We start from the raw sequence: 21324 nt of genomic DNA, 5'->3' as shown, positions 1-21324 counted from the left end.
GGCGGGAGCACCGGGAGAGGCAATACCGGCCCCCGCGCTGAGCAGAGGTGCAGCCAGGGTGCGCCTTGAACAGGCCAGGCCACCGCCCAGCGCTGTCCCTTCGCCGCGAGGCCTCACTTTCTTCTCTTAGAAAACAGGCCTGTGACAATGCTGGGCTCCCCTCTCAAAGCAGCTCCTGGAGTGCAAGGCCTCTGACGCCATCCTTTGAAATGGAGAGGTAGCTGAGGGATAAGCCGGGGAAGGGGTCTCAGTTCTGGCCTTGCCATCACGTTACCTTTAAGGCCAGGGGTCCTGCTTGGAGAGATGGGCTGAGGTTGAAGTCCCAGCATCTGGTCCAGCAGGGATGCGGCCCACTAGGGGGCCACAGGCACCAGCTTTGAGGCTGCCCAGCAAGCCCTGGGTCCGAATCCCTGTTAAACTTGGACAAGTCCTGGCGTCTCTGAGGCTTGGGCCGTCCTCCCAGTGGGATTCTAATTCCCTCCTTGAAAGACCATCGTGAGCACAGAGAGGGGATGTGTGCCTAGCAGCCCGCGTGCAGTGTCACTTGTTCAGGTAACAGTGGCCAGAGGGCACAAAAGCCCAGGGAGATGAGCCCAGTGGCCGAGCTGAATGCAGAATGCAGAAGGCGTGACATCACACAGGAGATTTCCATTAGCAGCAGCAGCAAGAGGGGAAGCGGGACCCCTGAGGCCTCAGCCCCCTCTTTGGTGTGGAGGAGCGTGGAGGGGAGAGGGGAGGAGCCACTGCAGCCCACGGGCCTTGTAAGCAGCCCAGATGCAGAACTGGAGCCATTGAATTAGCCGCAGGTGCCCGGGGCTGTGAGCCCCACCACGCCCCGACTCTACCTGCAGGATTCAATACTGCCCCGTGCAGGTTAGCAGAATATTGGATTCTGAAGAGTCATATTTTAACGCTGCCCAATAGTCGCAGGCGACAGAAAACCTGTTTCTTTCCCATTTTATACATCCAGGAAATTTGTACCACGTGCAGCCTGCGTGTCATTACACACTTTAAAATATTGCATTCTCTCTCTCTAGAACCCGAAGATCCATCACGAGGCAGGTAAAATGCAGGGCAGGGGGTGAGAACCCCTCCTGCCTTGGCCCCTGTCCTCCCCCTGCCCCACTCCAGGGGAGAGCCATTTACGTGATGTTCTCACCTGCAGGTTGCACCTCTCAGAACCTACAGGGATAGGTTTTGGAGAGTGGATTTCCAGAGCTCCAGACCACAGTGTGTGAGGCGGCTGTGGCTACCTAGACGGCCCAGAGCAGCTCAGCCCCTGGGCTCCACCCGCATGGACCTCATTTCCACCAGCCCCCCTCCCGCCCCCCAGCACCAGCTGGCCCCCGTCCCCGCGGCAGCACTGCCCGGGGCGGGGTCTGGACTCTGCCTGGGGGATGCCGACACCACTTGGAAGCTCAGGCTCCATCTCTCCTGAGGGATATTTCCTCCTTTGGTCCTTAGCCCAAACACCTTTTCTAGAACGTTCGGTGCCAGGATTGGGAGGCATAGAGGAACATGAGACCAAACCTCCTTGAGAAGCCTTTCAAAGGGGTAGGAAGCCTCCATGCCTTCCTTCCTTCTCTGTGCAGGCTCCTAGCAAGGCCTGGTGTAGACGGTTGAGTTTGGGTGGAGCTCCAGCAGCGGGCGTCCCTGCCAGCCCCCTTACCCCCCAACCAACATCCCACAGCCCGTCCGCTGCCAATCCTGGTTTCTTCCCAGCTGGGTTCCGACAACAGACCATTCCAAGTACCTCCTCTGTGCCAGGCCTCTGCAGATACAGGGGGAGGGGGGGTCAACAGGGGGGAAATGGAAGGTCAAAGTCCACACCCAGGAGGAGGGGACCGTGTCACTGAGAAGATGAGCCTCTCAGAAATGGACGGATAAGGATGCAGACAGGCAGGGCAACCCCGGCTCCAGGGCTGAGATCTAGACAGCAGGTGCTGGGCAGGGAACCAGGCAGGAAAGGCGGGCCAGCCCCCGTGCCAGGACGTGAGCCCCAGAGGCTGGGTCAGCCTTGTCTGGACCCCCGTGGAGTCCCCAGCACCTTGAACAGAGCCCGGCACGCAGTAGGTACTCGGCTAGCGTGTGTCGGCTGGACAGGTGGCCTCACGGGTAGGCCGCTCTCTCCTCCATCCTCCGAGGTCCCGGAGTGGAGGCAGCTGCCCCGGGGGACTGGGTACAGAGGGGTCCCTATCCCTTGTCTGTGCCTGGGCCACTGTCTTGGTTTTATTTTTATTTTTTTAATTGAGGGGAAGCTCCCAGAACATAGAATGAACCATTTTTAAGTGAAAAATCCCGAGGTGCCTCGTGTCTCCATAATATTGCACAGCTTCTGTCTAGTTCCAAAATGTCTTCATTGCCCCCAAAGGAAGCCCCCTACCCATCAGCAGTCACTCCCTGTCCCCCCGACCCAGCCCCCGGTAAACCTCCATCTGCTTTCTGACTCCATGGATTTACCTAATCTGTATAGTTCCTATAAAAGAAACCATACAGTCTGTGACCTTTGGGGCCTGGTTTCTTAGAGGACTGTTTTCTAGATTCATCAGAGTTGGAATAGGTATCAGTGCCTCCGTCCTTTTTACGGCTAAACCACATTCCTTGGTGTGGCTGTGCTGCGTTGTGCTTGTCTGTGCGTCCCCGGGTGGCCTGTTTCCACCTCCTGTGAAGAGTGTTGCTAGGGACATGAGTGTGTGAGGACCTTTTTCAATTCTTTGGGTACATATCTGCGAGTGGAATTGCTGGGTTGTATGGTAGTTCTATGTTTAGCTTTTTGAGGACCAGGAAACAATTCCTCCACGAGGTTCAAGTGGGATGTTTGAATAGACTTCCAAGCCACCCGCAGTGCCAGGCTCCGGGGAAACAGAGGGCTCTCGCCCTTCAAGGAGTGGACGTGTTGGCGGGGGGCACTGTGTTCTGAGGAACAAGACGGAGTAGGTGGGACCCAGACCGAAGCAGGTGGGCACTTTATCCTGGGGCAGGGGTGGCCGCCTCCAGGATTTACGGTAGAGAAGGGATGGGATCGGATGCTTGTCTGTGAAACGCTGTCCTTGCTGTTGAGCGGGGAGGCCAGGGGCCCGTGGAGGCGTGCAGCCAGCCAGGTGAAGAGGGTGGCGCAGGTACAGCAGAGGGGCTGGCAGGCTTTGGGGTGGGCTGATGGGCGACGAGGCTTCTGGGGGGCCATTCCCGAGCTGTGCCCGCGGGTCCGCTCGCCCCGCACTGCCTCCTCCACTCTGGTGGTCCCCGATGGGCGGGCAGTGCTCTGACCAGCGGTCGGGACCCACCCACCTTCTCTCCTCTCTCCAGAGTAGAAGGCGATGCCTGCAGAGCAGACTTCCAGACAGAAGAGAGGCATTGGCTGTGGTGGGTAGAAGCCCCCCACCCTGCAAGAGGGAAGGAGAGGTGGGCAGGAGCCTCATCTCCTCTGGGGCTGCTGAGGGGTCTCTGCTCCTACAGGCCTCAGCCCCTCCCTGCAGCCTGGCCCACACGGCCAGGCCGGGGCCAGGAAATGTGTCCTGGTGTGCGGTTTGTCCCATAAAAGCCAGTCCAGGGCTTCCCTGGTGGCGCAGTGGTTGGGAGTCCGCCTGCCGATGCAGGGGATGCGGGTTCGTGCCCCGGGCCGGGGGGATCCCACATGCTGCGGAGCGGCTGGGCCCGTGAGCCATGGCCGCTGAGCCTGCGCGTCCGGAGCCTGTGCTCCGCAACGGGAGAGGCCACGACAGTGAGAGGCCCGCGTACCGCAAAAAAGGGAAAGAAAAAAAAAAAAGCCAGTCCGGCCGGTCTGGAGGAAAGCTGGGAATGTCAAGGCCGGTCTGGAGGAAAGCTGGGAATGTCCGACCCAGACAGAATCCAGGACGATCCACTTTTTCCACAACAGGAGGGTCCCTGCACGCATCCAGTGCAGGGGAGGACTTCCAACTCCAGGTCCCCAGGAGCTCCTGACTCTTGCCCCCTCCCTCTTCCATTTCCATTTCGGCCGGTTCTAGGCAGCTCAGCCGCTGCTGCTTATTTTAAAACGAGCCCTGGATACTTGAGGAAGCTGGAGAGAAAGGATGGGGGTGACCCCCTCCACACACACACACACACACACACACACACACACACACAGCTTCAGCAGGGTCGGGGCGGTTGAGGGGAAACTGCTGTGATCCCAGGGATGGGCGCAGGTGAGATGGCATCCTTGTGGAATAGCATCCTGAGATCGCAGAAGGAGGGCGTCTCCGGGGAAACCGGGGGAGCCTCTGTTTATTGAAGCCTCTGTGCCGCTTGCTGCAAACACATTGTCATCTAATCCTCATTTAGTCCAGACAAGCCTGCAGGTTTGGGGTCGTTGTCCATCTGCCTTGTGTTAACCAGGATGTTGAGATTCAAAGTCACCAAGTCCATCCCACCTCCCTCCTGGAGTCATTGTGCTATATCTCCAGATGTGCGGGAGTCACACCCAGATCTGGATCCAACACCCAAGCCCCCCCTCCAGGCACCAGGGTCCTCCACCCAAGAAGGAGGAGGGTCAGATCAGAGACTTGAGGCTCAGGGAGACTCAGTGACACAGCCAAGGTTCAGAGGCCGCTAAATGCCACCAGGGCGGGCGGGGAGCGCGGCTTGTGCTCGGGCACCAGGAGACACCGAGAGCGCAGATGTCTTCAGCACGTTTGTCGCTAGGGGTCAGGGCGTGGCTGAGCTCACCCCGCTTGGTACTTCAGTCAGCTTCCTGAGAACCGGACTCCCTGCCCATCCTGGCATCTCTCTTCGGCCGGAAATGGCCATTGGCGTGATTCCATTTGTGTGTGTTTCTGACTCGGCCCCTGGATCAGGTTTCTGATGTGGGGAGTGCCTTTCACAGGTGGGCTCTGCCCTCTGTCTTTTGTGGGGATGTTTTGTGAACTTGAGAAAAAATCGGGAAAAGGCCAATTCCCTCTGTCCAGCCCACTAATTCTGCATGCTCAGGCCCAAATTAACCTTGGCAAGGCTTTGAGAGGAGAGAGTAATTCTAACCTTAAAAATCTGCTGATTAAAGCTGGTTTCAGGAATTCGATTCCACTTACTGTCTTGGCATGGAGCCCAGCCTTGCATTAACATAGCCACAGACCGGGTCCTGGAGTTTCCCTCCAGCTTCTTAAGAAACACAACCTCATCGCCTGCTTTACGCAAGAATTCCTCGCCTGGGCTCCCTGGCTGCGAGCGGCTGTGTGTGTAGAAGGGGAGCCTGGGTACCTGGATGGTGTCATGGGTGCCTGGATGGGGCGGTGCTGGGAGCTGGGTTCTAGCAGGTTCTGGAGCGAAGCAATAATTACAGCCAGAAATGCCAACCCCACGTGTGCTGAGCAGGGCAGCTGTCAGAGGGCCGGCTGAGTCCTGGGCAGCTCTTGCCCTCTGTGCCATCCAGAATGGCCTCTGGGGGCTTTGGGGTGTCCTCCCTTCTGGAAACAGGGGACGGAGGCACGGGGGACGAGAAGGCAAGGCCAGCTACCTGGGAATGTGCCCTGAAAGCTCCTAGCACCAGGGACACAGCCCCTGGCCCCCTCAGAGGCTCAATGTCCCCTGTCCAATTAGTAACCACTTAGGCTAAAATGTGCAAGTCCTGTTACGATGTGTCAGCCTAAACAGGCCGATTGACAAAGGGAACACCAGCCAGACCAAGAGATACTTGTGGGAGTTCGTTTTTCTCATCAGAGTCCTCGGTGCAGGGGGGCCCAGTGAAAAATGAAGGGGCTCTGAAACCGCTAGTGGAAACAAGGCGGGAGGGATAGGGGCGGGACAGAACGGAGGAGGGAGGCCACCATCAGTATAAACCACTTTCAAGATCCTGTCCAGCCACTTGGCAGGGTTCCAGGAAACAGGTCTCCGCAATGCACTTTGATGAGAGAAAGGAAATTTCACTTTATTTATTATTTACATCCAGTACTCTTAGCAAGTATTTGAGATCTAAACAGCCTAGACACACTGAAACAGGTTAAAGCACAGGAACCTCAGAGTGGGGAGGTAACCGAATCAGAAGTTGGAGAGAGAGAGAGAGAGGGAGGGAGAGAGAGAGAGAGGGAGGGAGAGAGAGAGAGAGAGAGGAGTTCCTCCTGCTGCTGGCAGGACGGCTGATGCTGAGCTGAGCTGTCTGCTGCACCCCGTGAGGAGAGAGGGTGAATGAACACCCTAGTGGGGGCCCCTGGGAACCAGGTGCCGGGAGGGATTTCTGAGACACGGAAATGCCCCGGGCGGCAGGTTCCCCAGAGCAGTTTGGCAAGTGCTGGGGATAGAGAGAGAGAGAGGAGACCGCATAGACCCGGCTGAGGGTCCCCAGAGGGTGGGCAAGTGGACAGGTGAGGGCGGCCACGTACCTGTACTGGACCCCAGCAGAGGCTCCTTCCCGGGGTCACGGAGCCGAGCCGATGGGAACAGCTGCTGGGAGACACCACGGAGGGTTAAACCCGCTGCCCCTCCGTCCTGCTCTGATCTGCTGCTTGAGATTCGTGACTGGGATCAACTCCCTCCTTAAATCTAAATCTAACTCAATTTTTGGCTATTATTCCATTCTTTGCCCACTAGTTTATTAATCTGGAACCCCCCAAAAACAATAAAGCTGAAGCTCCAAGGGATTTTATTTGTATCTTTAAACATGATTTTTATGCCTTTTTATTTAAAAATCCAGTTAACTTCTATCGCGCCCCACACTCGTGTCGTGGTTAGGCTGCAGCGGCTCTATTTACAGGCGCCCCTCCTGCAGACGCCCAGACACCCACGTAGGGAGGGGGGCCAGGTGAGCAGAGACAGGTGGGGGTGCCAGGGGCGCCAGACTGCCACCTCCCCGGTCCCTAGAAAAGGCTGGCAGTGAGGGGGCTTCCCAGAGCTCACACTGTCCCCTGGACCCTTACCTCTGCCTCTCATTTCTTCCTCACGTTCCTTTATAGCTACTGAAAGGGCCTGTGCTATACAGATGGTCTAGAACTTTCCGTGGAGTTATTGTGGGAGGCTCCAGCGTGAGAACTGAGTGCCTCTCTCCAAGATCCACCCCCCTTGTTTCTCACCGCTCCCCACCCAAACCAGGGGCCAGGAAGAAATGAGGTGGTGGACCCTAAACCACTGCACCCCCATTGGGGGTGGGGTCAGGGGCAGTGCCTCCTGCTTCCATCCTTCCCTGGGGCCACAGCCCCCCTGTCCTCCCCCCAACAGAGCCCCTACCTAGAGGGTCTCCGTGGCCCTTTCTGCTTGCCCAAGGTGCCAACCCCTACCCCCAGGTGCCCCTCCTCTGAGCTCCTACCAATGCAGGTGCCTGGGGGAGGGGGGTCTCGCCTGTCTCCAGGGACTAGGGACCCACGGGTGCTTCCTGAAGGACAACGGGGTGGGGTCACACGTGTCCCAGGCCTGCCAGGCACTGCCCTGGTCTCCTGGCTGTGTCCCCGGCACGTTGCCCATCTGGGAGGGGTGGACGTTTGCTACCCCCAGTCCCTCCAGCTCTGAGGACACATCCCTGTGACCTTGGGCAAGGTGTTGACATCTCTGAACCCCCGCTCCCGCGTCTGCAGACAGGGGTTCAGGCTCTGGGAGATGCCGTTGAAGGAGGCCAGGTCAATGATGATCTAATATTCCAGATCTCTCCTGTCACCCAACCCCGAAGGCCGAACCAGACTGCAATCCATTTAGCTCAAACTCATTTTAAAGCAATTCACTATTTAACAAGTTCTGAGGCCCAGTGCTTTCACAGGCAGCATGTGAATTGAATCATTTGGTCTAATCTTAGATTAATACGAACAAAATCCTCCAGCGAGGACAGTCCTGGGAGCAGCCCAGGAATCCATCCCTTTGTCTTTGATGAAGGCAGGCCCTGCAGAAGGCCTGACCCTCGGCCATCGGCGTGGATGCCTGAGTGACGCCATCCGGGTGGCATGCCAGGGCAGAGGGAACGAGGGCTTTGAGCCAGGCAAGGGCGGGTTTGAGTCCTCCTCTGCCTCTTGCTACCACATGACTTTGGACAGACTACTAGCCTGTTCAGCCTTGGCCTTCCCCTGGATGCTCTGAGCAGGACGAATGCAGACAAAAGGCAAGAGGAACTCCATGTCACCGCCCCCCTCCCAACCGTGTCCCTGCATGAGATCTGCTCAGGACCTTCCAGGATCTCCGGCTCTCAGGTGTCTGGGAAGCAGAGCTGCTTGGACCTACTCCTGCCCCCTTGCAGCAGCTGCCACCGGTTTGGGGAGATCTGGAAGGTGCTGGAGGGTTTTTACTTCCCCCTGCCCTTTGGAGAGCTCCTGCTTCTACAGGGCATGTCAGAACTTTGGCAGCAAGGACCCGTGTTTTACCCCAGCCTTGGAGCCCTGCAGCTCTGCCCACTCAGGTGCCGTCCTGCCCCACTGAGGGTCCCAGGGCTGGGATCACAGCCCAAATAGGTGAGGGTCCCTCCCTGGTGTTGTCACCCCAAATCCGGAAGAGAGAGGCTTTGTTGCTTCTTGGGTCGCAGCCGAAACGATGGGACTCTTGCTGCCGGCCACATAGAGACAGCCCAACCATAGTGGGAGGGAAGAAGCACAAGGAAGACACACAGAAATTAGAGATGGAGACAGAGAGGGGGACGGGGGGTGGGAGGGAGTCCACCTTTCGAGTCCACCTGGCCTGGTCTTGTCCATGTGGCCAACTCCAGCTCACCCTTTTGGACCCATCACAGATGTCACTTCCCCTTAGGTGACTTTGGTGACCTTCAGTATGAAAAGGGGGTCCTTCCCTTTCTAGGGGCTCCATCACACCCTCTCCTGGGGCATCTTGCACTTATCCTCGGGGCTGTTTTGATCTGGTTTTGTTTTTGCTCGGCTGTCTCTGAACCACCAGATTGGGGGTCCTGGCGGCAAGGGCTCAAGCCAGGCACAGAGCAGACAGTAGTGACATGTGGTTGACACGCCCTCCTCTTACCTGTAAGCCAAGGCCCAGCCCACCCCAGGGTGCCCTTTCTGGGAGAGTGTGGCCGTCGCCCCATCTGGCCCCAGCACTGGAATCTTCACCTGCCCTGCCTGGAATATTCTGAGTAAACGGCTCCTGCCCCGTCGTCACTGCAGAGCAGGATTAAATCATCATCCCGGTGGATTTTGCCTTCCCTTCTATTATCTCTTTCTCTTCTGTCACCTTTATGCCATGACACATCTTAAAATCTATTCATCTTTATCGTGTGTGCATTAGATTCAAGTGTGTGAGATCAACCAGGCACCTTAAAAATCTATTTTCACTCTGACTGCCTTGTGCAGACAGTCACCGATCCAGGGGGAGAGAGGTGAGGCCCCTGGGGGACCCGGGGCCAGGCTGTTGAGGGAGAGTGCAGGCCACCGCCACGAGCCTAACCCAACTCTTGGGCCTCCCTGGCTGCTGGGGGACTGGTGCAGGACATCGGCAGAGGAAGTAGCAGAGGGACCCTCATAAGGAGGGTTAGGGATGGAGATTCGCTGTAAGCGTCCTAGCATCGGTGTCGAACCTGAAGCGACCGTAGAGGCCTGCCTGGCCCAGTCTCTTTGCCTTATGGCTGGGGAGACTGAGACCCAGAGGGCATTTGTGACTGACCAGCTCCCCAGCTGGCAGTTGACCACACTGACAAGAGAGATGGCGACTGCTTCCCTCACCTCCTCGCATCCAAGTCCCCTCCATGGCGGACGCCCCCACCCGTGAAGCAGTCTTGCAGAAGTCCTGCCTCATTGCTTCTCAACACTGCCCTCATCCCGTCCTTCTGCAGAACTCTCCCTCTTCCCCTCTCCAGCCTGACCTGACAGGGCGTCAGACCCTTGGCGCCCTCTCAGCCATCAGCACACACGTTGGCCCCAGCACCAACCATTGACCCCTGCTACACTCACTCTAGCCTCGGGGAAGCAGGTGTTATCCCTGCATTCAAGGAGGTTCTGGTTGGGGAGATGGGGCGGGGCGGAGCTGGGGAGCGAGGTTTTCTGAGCCCAGGGGCTCGGGGATACACTCACAGACCGATTCAAGCAGTTAGCTACCTCCAAACATTCCAACTCCCCAAAATGGAGCCGCCACCCTGCAGTCCCAACCTCCACTTCTTCCCCCAATCCCTAGCTTCCCCAAATCTTGGGCCCTGGGGTCTCAGCTTCCAAGAGGCCCAGCTGAACATCCCTGAACCGGGCCGCACTGTTGTTCTCCGGAGCCTCAGTGTCCGATAGAACCTTCCGTGACGATGGGTTTTTCTGAGCCATCCAACATGATGGCCGCTCCTTCCATGTGGTAGGAGAGCACTTGAAATGAGCCTAGTGCAACCGAGGAAGTGGAGTTTCTATTTTATTTCCTTCTTTGTAATGGGAATCGGAATTGAAATTTGAACAGCCTCATGTGACTCCTGGTTGCCACACCCTCCTCTAGAGAGGCCTGTCATGCGGGGCTAGGGATGTGCGTTCCCCCAGTCCACTGAGGAAGATGCTGGCCTCATGTTTCCCCAGAGAAGGAGGGAGACAGCAAGGCTTGGCTTTGGGGGTTCCCTGTCTCCTGTCGGAGGGGGCCCCCAAAACAGAATGAAAAGGTCTTCCCCAGAGAAGAAATTTCATAGGCTTTATCAAGGCCATGGGGATGTAAAGCAGCTTCACATCTCCAATCCTGCGCTACCTGCTTTCAGCTGCCCTTACTTTATCTCACTGAATTCCGCTTGGTTAATAAAATGAAGGCACTGGACAGGGAGAGGAAGCCTTGATTTCACTGAGCACCTGTTACATGCCAGGAAGTCCTCCAGGCCAAGCATGGTGCCCGAGTGTCTGCTCGTCTCACATTTAGGTGATAACACGTCACACTCAGGCCAGAAAACAAACATCTACAACTAAGTCTAGTTCGAAAGACAACCAGGTCCTCTGAGAGCTGTCTGTAGACGATGAGGGGAAAGATACTGTGTTCAATACTCACTCTTAAGTGTATTTATTAAACGTACAGTCTATTATTTTCTATGCACTTGGGCCTTTGCTGCTCCCTCCTTGCCCGGCATCGATATTCACATCGTATGGAAATCAACCAATGTTCATTGAACACCTGCTACATGGAAATCACCGCAGGGAATTTTACAAAGGACCATACAATTCACATTCCTCCCAATCTGACGGGTCAGGGTTAGCAACCTATGGCCCACGGGCTGGAGCCAACCCAGCACCTATTTTTGTATGGCCCGTGAGCTAAGAATGGTCTCCACATTTTTTTTAAAGGTTGGGGGAAAAAAATCAAAAGAAGAATGATATTCATGACAGGTGAAAATTACGCAAAGTTCAATTTACAATGTCCATAAATAAAGTTTGGGGACACATTCATTACCTGTCGTCTAAGCTGCTTTTGCCCCACAAGGCAGAGCTGAGCAGCTACAGCAGAGACCATCTAACTCACGAGGCCGAGAACATCTACCATATGGCCCTTTGCCGAAAGTCTGCCAGCCCCTGCGATAGGTGAGCTAATGGTGACAGAGATGGTGGCTATGATACCCCAAGGCAGAGTCCACCTCCCGTGCTGCCCCCTGACCCCAAATGGGTCATTTCCAGGGGCTCCTCCCACTGGCCGGCTCAGGAGAGGCTCCCTGGAGGAGGGAGGCTCTGAGATGGACTCGGGCAGGGTAGGGTTTGCACAGGAGAGGACGAAACCCATCCTGGGGGGTGGGACAGTATGAGGGAAAGCCTGGAAGTGGGGACAGCAAGTCAGCCATTTTCTAGAGCAGAAGCCGAGAGTGGAGGGGACAATGGGAGGGGCTGAGCTCACGCCAGAGAGAGACAGAGAGACAGAGATGGAGAAGCAGCTTCATCTCTCAGAGCCATTGAGAGCTGGAGCTAAAGGGGACCCACCCTCCAGTCCCAATCCCCCACCCATAAAGCTGCGCTCACCACCTGAGATGCTCCCTTCTTGGCCCACCGAGACCATCGGGTATCAAGCCCTAATGGACCTTCTGGCCCCCAGGGGACCTCTGGCAGCTGAGTCTGTTGGGGAAAAGTCCCTCTGAGGAGGTTTGAGGCTGATGCTTTCTTCAGAAACGTCCCTTTCTGAAGCATATATTTTGAACCGAAGGGAGCTCTTGTTTGCTATTGGTTTCCCCTGTAATTTTATCTTTCCTCTTTATTTAAGAAAAAAAAGCCCCGTAGACTCACACAAGCAATTTTGAGTATTTAAGAAAAAAATTCTTCCTTGCTCCACTGTCATGTTCAAGGGAAGATGTCAGACCTTCATTTCCCAATAGAACCAATTTGAACGTTGCTTTCACCTACAGGGTGACGTTCTCCTGGGTTTCCTATAAACAGCTGGTTGCTTTCTCTTTTTCTTTCTTTGTTTTATGTGACACACATAAACAAGGGGCCCAGGGTGTGCTTTCCCGTACACACCTCCACACGCATGTGTACCCACCCGCTTACACACACGCACACGCAGCTGCATCCGCCAGCCCCAGGATGTGACTCTCCCTCCCAGCATATCACGGCCCCCAAATTCAAAGCTCAACCCAGGGACCCCCCAAGGGACCCCCAGAGCCTGATCCAAAAGCACCAGGAGTTTGTACAACACAGATGACTACAGACAAAGTTGATTGCTTTCTTGATTAGTGGTTAAAGGGAATGGATTTGATACGCTGCGTCGTGAGATAGTGTGCAATTAATCCCCGATTGGCTTGGTGATGACACTGTCTTGAGGACTGGAAATGGGCAGAAGTGGTCCAGCGTGAGGGCAGTGGTGACGATGGGAACTGGCCAGAGAGCCTGGGAGCAGGACAGGACCATGGGTGGTTTGGGGTTGTGAGGTACCTGGGCACACGGTGAGGCGGCCCAGCACGCCACGTGCCTGCTGCTCGGAGCATCTGCAAGTTCAGCCTCCCCTGCTCTGTCCACCTGAGCCAGCAGGCATGGCTCTGCGCTGCAGAACCCAGCCTGAGTGGATGGACCCCACTCTGGGCCTCTCCACGTGACTCCAACGCCGTCCCTGTGCGGAGGATGTGGAGAGCACTGTGGCCAGCCCAGATCCAGCACCAGCTCTCAGAAACGTACTGCTTTCTGTGTGTCTCCCCTTGGGGGCCTTACGAGCTCTTCAGAAATCTGAAATCAGCCCCTCGCCGCCAGCCTGCTGCACCCCCAGGGCTTCCTGTGCGTGGGACCACTGTGTACCTGGGTACCTGTCTGCACAGCCAGGAGCTGGGCATCACCCTTACCTCTGCCAAAGTTTCCATTTCTCTGCTGCTGCCGCCTCTGCTCCCAGCATGCCTCCTGGACTCAGGACTGGACCTGGTGCCCCTGCCCTCCCCGACCCTGGTCCCTGGCCCCACGGCTTCCACAGTGAGCTTCGGAACGCAGGTGTTCCTTTGTTCCCAGCCGCCCCAGGGTGAAGCCAATGTCCTTGCTGTAGTCCCTGCGGCCTCTTGTGATCTGACCCGCTTTGTCTCCCCAGAACTTGCCTCTCGCCATGCCCCCGTGCAGTGGACGCTCCAGTCCATCCCAATGTCCTTACGGGTCCTCAAGCCCAGCCCACTGTGTCTCACCTCCTGTCCCCACGTGCATTCCCCGAAGCTGGAAATACTCTCTTTCACTCTCCCCTTTCAGCCGTGCTCCCCTGAAAGCCCCCGTAGCTTCCCCTGAACCCTCTCTCACCTGCTGTCCTGGGCAGCCCAGCACAAGCATCAGCTCTCGACCCTCACAACCACCCAGAAGACAGAAAAAGGACGGTGCCGTTTTGCAGCCGGACAGGACAAGGGCCCTCCCAGCTGGTGAATAGCAGGTCTCCCACTTCCAGCAGGATCCCCCGCTCAGAAATCCTCCCTTGCTGACTCTAGCTCACCAAGACTGGGCGCCAGAAGCCCACTTCCAGACAAGGGAACCCGGCTACCCAACACCTGTCAGTTTTCCCTGAAACTGAAGCTCAACCCTTTAAGCACTAAACGTGGAGCCATTTTTCAGGATGGTTTTCTAGTCTTGTTTTAGAAAGACTTGAGCCTTCAGAGTTCCCCAAGCAGAAATTAAACATGTGCTGTCTCTGGATCCTTCCCTGTACCAGGCTGTAGAGAGCGGTGTCCTGAGGGTACTGGGTGGGGGTAGTGTGGGCCCCCTTCATTCAAAGGTCCTGCCTGCCAGGGAACACAGATGGACAAGTGAGCCACGGGGTGACCAGCGCGCTGGGCCAGGCAGCGTGGGAAGGGTCCAGTGCCCTCGGGCTTCTTGCGTACTTGGGGCTACCTGGGGCCCACTCTCATCAGGGGTACCTCTCTCCCACCTTCCTAAGATTGTGGATCTCATCTGTGGAGACCAGAGACATCCGATCACCAGGGTGTTTACAGTAAATATCTAAAAATAGACTATCAAGTTCTGAGTGAGGCCCCGAGGGTTCCTCTAATTAAAATGCATGAGCCTTGATGCAGAAACAGCGATTTTTCTTTTTAACATCATTCTGTTTATTGGATGGTTCTGGGGTGGGGAGGGTGCCTGAGAGAAGGGTGCTGGGGCGTCTTGGGGGAGAACGGGCTGTGCTTTCTTCCTGGCCTCTCACAGGAGGGACACGCAGTAGGTGTTCGGTAAAGTCTCGGTGACTCCTTAGTACGAGGTTCAAGGTTGCCGCAGCCCAACACAGATAGATACGCGTTGGATGAAGGGGGAGATGGTGCTGCAAATCAAGCGTGTTCTTTTCAAGTTCAAGAACAAGCGGTAGAGAGAGAAAGAGACAGGTGAAGCAGGGCATTCACGGCAAACTCTCGAGAGGGATGAGCGGTGAGAAAGAGCAGATGGGAAGCCTTAACTTCAAAGAGAGCGAGAGAATTCCTCTCTCAACAGTTTGTCTCCCTCCATCAGGCTCACTGCATGAGAGAAAGCTAGGAGACTGCCCATGAGAACACCCAAATTACAAAGGAAAAGGGCTGATGTAAGTTGCGGGTGGGTTGCTCGTCCGTTGCAACCAAACCGCTCACAGAAAATGTCCAAACACGAGTCTCCTTTGGCAAGAAGGAATGGCTATCAGTTTTTTTTTTTTTTTTAAGAAAGAAACACACAGTTTATTGAAAACCAGAAAAGTCAGGAAAGAATATTGCCTTCTTAATAATAAATACATTTCGTGGGCAAGAATTGCAAGGGAGCCGTTTAAATTAATTTCTGCTTTGTTTGTTTGGTTTGTACAGGGCTTAAGTCCCAGCTGACAGCAATCTGTAAAGGTTCTAACATATTGGAAATCTGATTTTCTTGCAGCCAGAATCCCACAGTCCAAAATGATTTCTCTTTCAACTCTGTTAATCAGACAGGCAAGGCTCAAATGGACTCCTAGTCAAACCAAATTGCACTTGGTCTTTTTGAGAGTGTGAAAAATATCTGATGAAAGCTGTAAAGGCAGAGCTGCCGGCCATTTCTCTCTGCAGAATTGGTGTCGGTGTTGGGGGACTACAGTGAGAGGGGAAGGGAAGACCTTGCGCATCCTTCATCCTCTGAGGCTCTGTGGTCCTGCCTTCTCTTTCTGCCCCACCCCTTCTGGAACATGTGCTTTGGGAAGCTAGGGGAACTCCGAGTAAAATAGAAGGAGCTCATTCTAGTTTGGAATTGGAGGCTCCAAAAGAAAAGGCCAAGGGCTTCCCTGGTGGCGCAGTGGTTGAGAGTCCGCCTGCCGAGGCAGGGGACACGGGTTCGTGCCCCGGTCCGGGAAGATCCCACTGCCGCGGAGCGGCTGGGCCCGTGAGCCATGGCCGCTGAGCCTGCGCATCCGGAGCCTGTGCTCCGCAACGGGAGAGGCCACAACAGGGAGAGGCCCGCGTATCGCAAAAAAAAAGAAAAGGCCAAATCTCCTCCCACTCAGACTCTGAGCGTTCAGTTTCAGGAAGGACACTTAGCCCCTTTTCCTCACCCCTGCCGGCAGGCAAGCCCCCATGGTGCCCAGCGTACGGTGCGCTCCCCTGACTTGTCCCACCGGTCAGCTCCACCCTCCTGGATCTAAGTGACAAGCTCCATGAGAGCTGTCCCTCCTCATGTCCCCTCTACATGCTGTTCCTGAACTTAAATCCTCACCCACCTTCTTCTCCAAGCTGGCTCTAGCTGGTTTCTAAAACCAAATCCATCTGTAAAAGATGCAGGTTTATACTTGGAACAAACACAAATGTGACTAGAAAACTGTAAATAAAACCCAGCCAGTCGGGGTGTGCACAAAGGGCCCCAAGCTCTGGAAGTCAGTCCTAGGAAGTGCTGCTCCTCCCTGGCCCACCAGCCTTGGAGCTCCTACCAGCCAGGGCTGCCAGGGACGGCTCTCCTTGGCTGGGAAAGGTCTGGAGTGTGTGTGTGCTTGAATCAATTCCGTCCGTCCCCATACACCAAGGGGTCTTCACCCAGGTTCTATGCATGAACGTCAGGGTAAACCCCAGCCCCTCAAATGATAGGCAAAACGTATACATATGTGCATTCCTGTGGCCCCTGGCTTTTCTGGGTTCCCACGTGCCCCCATGGCCCTCACAAGGGTGAGCACCCCAGCTGTCCATCCATGTTTGCCCACTGGTGTTTCCCAGCTGTGCTTCCTAGGTGTGTCCCAGACCTTAGCCTTGGTCCTGGAGCCGGCTGTGGAGGCGCCCACGCCTCGGTCTCCCGGGGGTGGTGGCAGCGTCCGCGGCCCTCTCTTGCCCTTCCTCTGTTGCGCTGTCTTCCTCCCTCCCTTCCCTCTTTCCAACTGAATTCTCGTTTCTCCTCTCTCCCTAGTGCTTGTACGGCTGCTATGTCCATTCCTCCATCATCCCCACCTTCCACCGGAGGTGCTACTGGCTTCTGCAGGTAGGTGGCTGGGACTGGATTCTTCTTCCGTCTCTGGTGCTGGGGAAGGGGCTGCGGAGGGAGCTGAGTGGGGTGGGGCTCCTGCGTGCGGCGGTCCCAGGCCCAGGCGCCCTGGCCAGCTTTCCTAGAGATGTCGGCGTGTGGCGCTGAGGCCAGCTTCGGGGCCGGCCCGGTGTGATGTCAGAGGCCAGCAAGGGGAGGAAGCCTGGTGGGGGGCGTCCTTGTCCGCCGCATGAGGATAACGTCCCGCCAGCTGCTTCCAGGGTGCCTCAGTTTCCTCTGATGGAGGACAGGAAAAAGGCTGGGTGGGCAACCTGCCCCTGACTGAGAAAAGCCTTTGCACGGAAAACCGCAGGTGGGTTAGTCGTCAGCACATGTGGAAAATCAGCTCCCAGAGTCATGCCAGTTGTAGCTGGATAGATTGGGATGGTTGTTGGGAGACCAGGAGCTCCTGGCTCAGAGGGAAGGAGCTCTGTAATCGATTTGTGATGTCTGCTGTGGAGCAGGACGGAGAAAGGGGTGGAGAAGCCACCCAGTCGCCAAAGCTCCAAGGGAGGCCTGGCTCCCAGATCTCTGTCCATGGCGCTGGTGCACAGCCCCGAGGCCGCCCAGCCCAGAGCCGACTGGTTGTGTTGGTGGTCGTCTTGCTTGTGGAAGGTGTTGCCGTGAGTGGGAAGGTCTGAGGGGTCTGCCCAGCGAGCCTGGACCTGGGTCCTTTCCGAAGCTCGACCTCTGATTTGCAGCTGCACTCTGTAGAACACATCCCCCGGGGGTCCCGGCAGCATCACCCCAACTTCTTCCTACGGCCTCTGCCCAGGAATTGCTGCCTCTGGCCTTTTCCCCCAGAGGTCTCACTTTCTGCATCCACGTTAGCCTGGGCCCCGGGGGTCTGGGGATCTCCGTGACCTGGGAGACGCAGTTGGGAGGGGTCCAGCCGATGGGAAAGCAAGCCCCCCGCCAATGCTCATGGCGCGTGTTCTGAGAGAAGAGAGCTGCACATGCCATGGAGTGCAGAAGGGCCACTGGTCCCGGGGAAGGTGGCCTGGAAGGTGTCTGCTGGGCACAGGGCTGCCTCAGTGGCCCACCTAGACCAGGCCCTCTGTCCATCAACTCGTCCTCATCTCCCCCAGCCAACCCCCCGCCCCCGCCGCCATACACTTCCGTTCCCCTTATTCCCCAGAAATAACTGTCTGTGGTTCAACGAGTTCATTGACGGGCGGCACCTGAGACCGTCAGACGAGGTGCTGATGTGCAGACACGGCTTCCCCAACACCTTGCCCGTTACAGTCTCCTGGGTCTGTCCCCCTCAGAGGTTGGTGTGAAACACCTGCCTTTCTACCTGCTCAGCCCTGCGTCCTTGTGAAGGGGACCTTCCGTGTAATCCTGGGAGGCTGCTTTCCAGGTCTTGTTAACAAGAATGGACCCGAGGCATTTTGCCATTTGGTGAAGGGTCTTCTCCGTGGCTGCAGGGGGCGGGAGTGGGCTCCTCCTTGCCAGCAGAGATCTGGTGCTGTTAGAACATGTCCCTGTGTCTCCAGGGTCGCGCTCTGGCTGCCAGAGAAACACCTTCACCTCAAGCAGCCCTTGTGAGCTCCTTCCTTCCTGGGCCTCCATCCCCCCAGGTCCCACGTGGGTGTTTTCAGCTTCTAGGCCCCATCAGAGCACCTCTTTGCTGTGCTCTCTCTGCCCAGCCTGGCTGCTGCCCTCCTGAGGGAGCCACACCCCCGGGGCCAGTTTCCTGCCAGCTCGGCCCTCCGGCAGCCCCAGCTGTCTGCTCTCCAAGGCTGCTTCCTCTCTCTCCTCCAGACCCCTCTCCCGCGCCCACGCCTGCATTCCCTCAGGCTCCTGTGGCTTTCAGTAGATCTCCTTCCCCCGACGCCACCGGGCCGCCTTGGAGTCTGAGCCGATTGCTCCCCAAACTGGATTCCACTCACTCAGGCCCCTTGAGCCAGGTCCCTCTTAGCCTGGGCTGCCCTTGCCTTGTTTCTGGGGCCACGCAAGGAGTGGGGGGCCGCTGCTCCTGTGCCCCAGCCCTCCCCTCCCTGGTGCTCCGATCCTGGCCACTGCGTGCTGGAGACATACCTGGGGTGACTCGTGTGCGTCTGGGTTTGTTACCTTCCAGCTGGCGGGGAACCCGAGTCTCCCCAAAGGCCAGGATCACAGATCTGGTTTCTCCAGGGCTAATCTGAGTCTTTATCTTCTCTCCGGGTCCCTGGGAAGTTGTCTCTCCACCCCCGCCTCTGCGTCCCCGAGTTTCTGTGAGCAGGTGACAAAGCGGGAAGGTACACAGGCGGGGGGAGGGGGTGGGGGTGGGGCTCCTGCTTCCGGGTCAGCTCTGGGCAGGAGGAGGTTAAGGAGAAAAGTCAAGGCAATTAGCGCATCGCAAGTCCCGCCTGGAAGCCTGGAGCTCCAGGGCCAGCCGCCTTCTCTGGGCAATTTGTTCTGATGCTAATTACAACACCGGGATAAGACGGCGTGGCCAGGTTTAATTTCTCTGATATTAAATAGGCAAGAAGCCATGAGACACGGGCCCAGGTGGAAATTGGCCCAAGTTTGTCTCTGACACCAATTACCAAGAAAAAGGCTTGGGATGGGAGTGGAAGTGTCAGGGCACTGTGACGGGGTGAGAGCCGAGGAAGAGGCAACTCGGGTGCCAACCAGGCAACAAAGAAGCCAGCGTGTCCCCTAAGCGTGACACGCTGCTGACCAAGGGCGCACTGGGTGGCCACGCCTCTCACAGCCCACCGCCCAGGCTAGTGGGCTGGCGGGGACAGGGGGAGCCCCCTGAAAGGAAGGGGGCTGGGAGGAGGAGAGGGAGGGAGGGAGGGAGGGAGGGAGGGAGGGCTTCTGGTTAAAGGAGAGTTTCTTCTGGGAACAGCCCCAGCGGAGCGGAGCGGCCGTCTCCTTCCTCTGTAATCCCAAGGCCACTTAGCACAGCAGGGACCCTGCCCACACAGACCTGGCTTTCCTCTCCAACCACACTGTAAGCTCCCCAAGGGAGCCACCTGCCTCCCTCCGTCTCCCCTGAGGGCCCAGCACAGAGCCTCAGCCAGATCGGTAGGGGCCGGCACCCCCCTGCCCCGCCCCTGCTGCACAGGACAGGGGAGGGGCCAGTGCACTTAGCTTCGGAGTAACCTGACTGTGCGGGTAGGTGCCACCTCCCTCTCTCTTTCTCTCTCTATCTGGCTAATAAATCTTTTATCCGGATGTGAGCCGGCAGACACTGCGGGACCAGAGCCTTCCCCTAGGGTGGAGGGACTGAAGCCCGTTCAGCCCATGGCACCTAAGGTCATTGCCGTGCCCCGTGGGCACCACGTGGTCACCTGCACGGGCAGCATCTCGTGACCCCAGAGGACCTGAGCTCAGGCTGCTTCTACGGGGCCTTTGGGGAATCGGCCCTGGGGCCTTGAGAAGCCCCCGCTGCCAGCCAGCATGCAGCTTCTCTCCTTACGTCAGCAGCACCACTGAGGGCTCCGTGTGCCACGGCTGGCAGGGCCCTTAGAGGCTGCCCCAAGCTCAGCTGCTGCATCTCCTAGACAGACGCTGAGGCCCAGAGAGGGCAGGGTCGGGCCCAGGGTCACCCAGCCGGTCAGCGATGGAGCCGGGCTGGGATCAGGCTTCCCGGCTCCTTCCTGCCTCTGCCTCCCGCGGCCTTGACCATGGTTAGCACTGCGACTCCCAGGCCCCGAGCCTTGCTGGGGCCGTGGAGGTGCAGCCTCTCCTGCAGGCTGGGCCGCTCCAACGCTGGGCCAGACAGCCAGGGTCCTCGGCCTCCATCTCTGCCAGCGTGGCCTCTCCTCTTTGGGATTTTCTAGTGCTTTGGCTCAGGCCTTCCTGCCTCCTTCTGTGACCCCTCTTGGGCCCCACAGTCCCTCCTTCTGTGCATTCCTCCCCCTACCCACTCCCCCAGGAGGACAAGCCCCCATGTCAGGCCAGACTTGCCAGCAGATTCTGTATGGCTCATTTGGAAACTATTTCTGCTTCTAATGAGTGTTTTTCTTTTTGCCCTTGTCCTCTAAAATGCTTAATGAATGTTTTCCACGCTCAAGTGAAGCAGGGGGTGTGTCCCTGTGTGTCTGCCACCGCCATTCATTCGGGGCTGCGTGTCTGTTGAGACCAGCTCGCAGGGGCAGAGGCAGCGCGGGCTGCTCCCTGGACCACCCCGCAGCCCACACACAGGCCTGCAGGCCCCTGAGTGCTGCTGTGCAAATACAGAGACCCTGGGGCTTTGGGGGGACCCCGGGACTGGGGGCTCCTGGATCACTGAGAGTGGCAGACATTTGGGTTCCAAGTTCTGGCACCCGGCCACCCCGGGTACTGACTCTGGGCCAGACAGTGCACCAGCCCCGCACCACGGGCCCCCGGGTCACCCGGGAGAAGACCAGGCTCCCAGGGCGCCCATCTCTTCTCCCCGGGGTGCCATTGTTACCCTTCTTATAGGTGGGGCTAGAGGCAGCTTCAAGCGCCGGGTCCCAGGCCGTGCAGCCACGGAGGGGCAGCTGCCGTTCAACCCCACACTCTGCCTCCCGCCTGACCTTGAGCTTTGCCAGCCCAGGACCCCCAGGAACAGTGGGTGCAGGGGGCTCGCCTCCACCAAGTGCCACAGTACAGAGGC

General features: G+C 57.3%; 1 protein-coding gene across 1 annotated transcript in view; it reads left to right on the top strand.

Moving 5' to 3' along the window:
* CAMTA1 (calmodulin binding transcription activator 1) overlaps positions 1 to 21324 on the top strand; it is a 904314-nt gene that overhangs the window by 624338 nt on the left and 258652 nt on the right. Inside the window, 1 exon segment of the mRNA XM_081215072.1 lies at positions 16638 to 16709. Coding sequence (XP_081071198.1) covers positions 16638 to 16709 — 72 coding nt within the window.

This window comes from Mesoplodon bidens, assembly GCF_964165515.1.
Source record: "Mesoplodon bidens genome assembly, chromosome: 2".
Classification (NCBI taxonomy): domain Eukaryota; kingdom Metazoa; phylum Chordata; class Mammalia; order Artiodactyla; family Ziphiidae; genus Mesoplodon; species Mesoplodon bidens.
The sequence above is the reverse complement of the archived record's forward strand: the minus strand, read 5'-3'. Positions and strand labels throughout refer to the sequence as shown.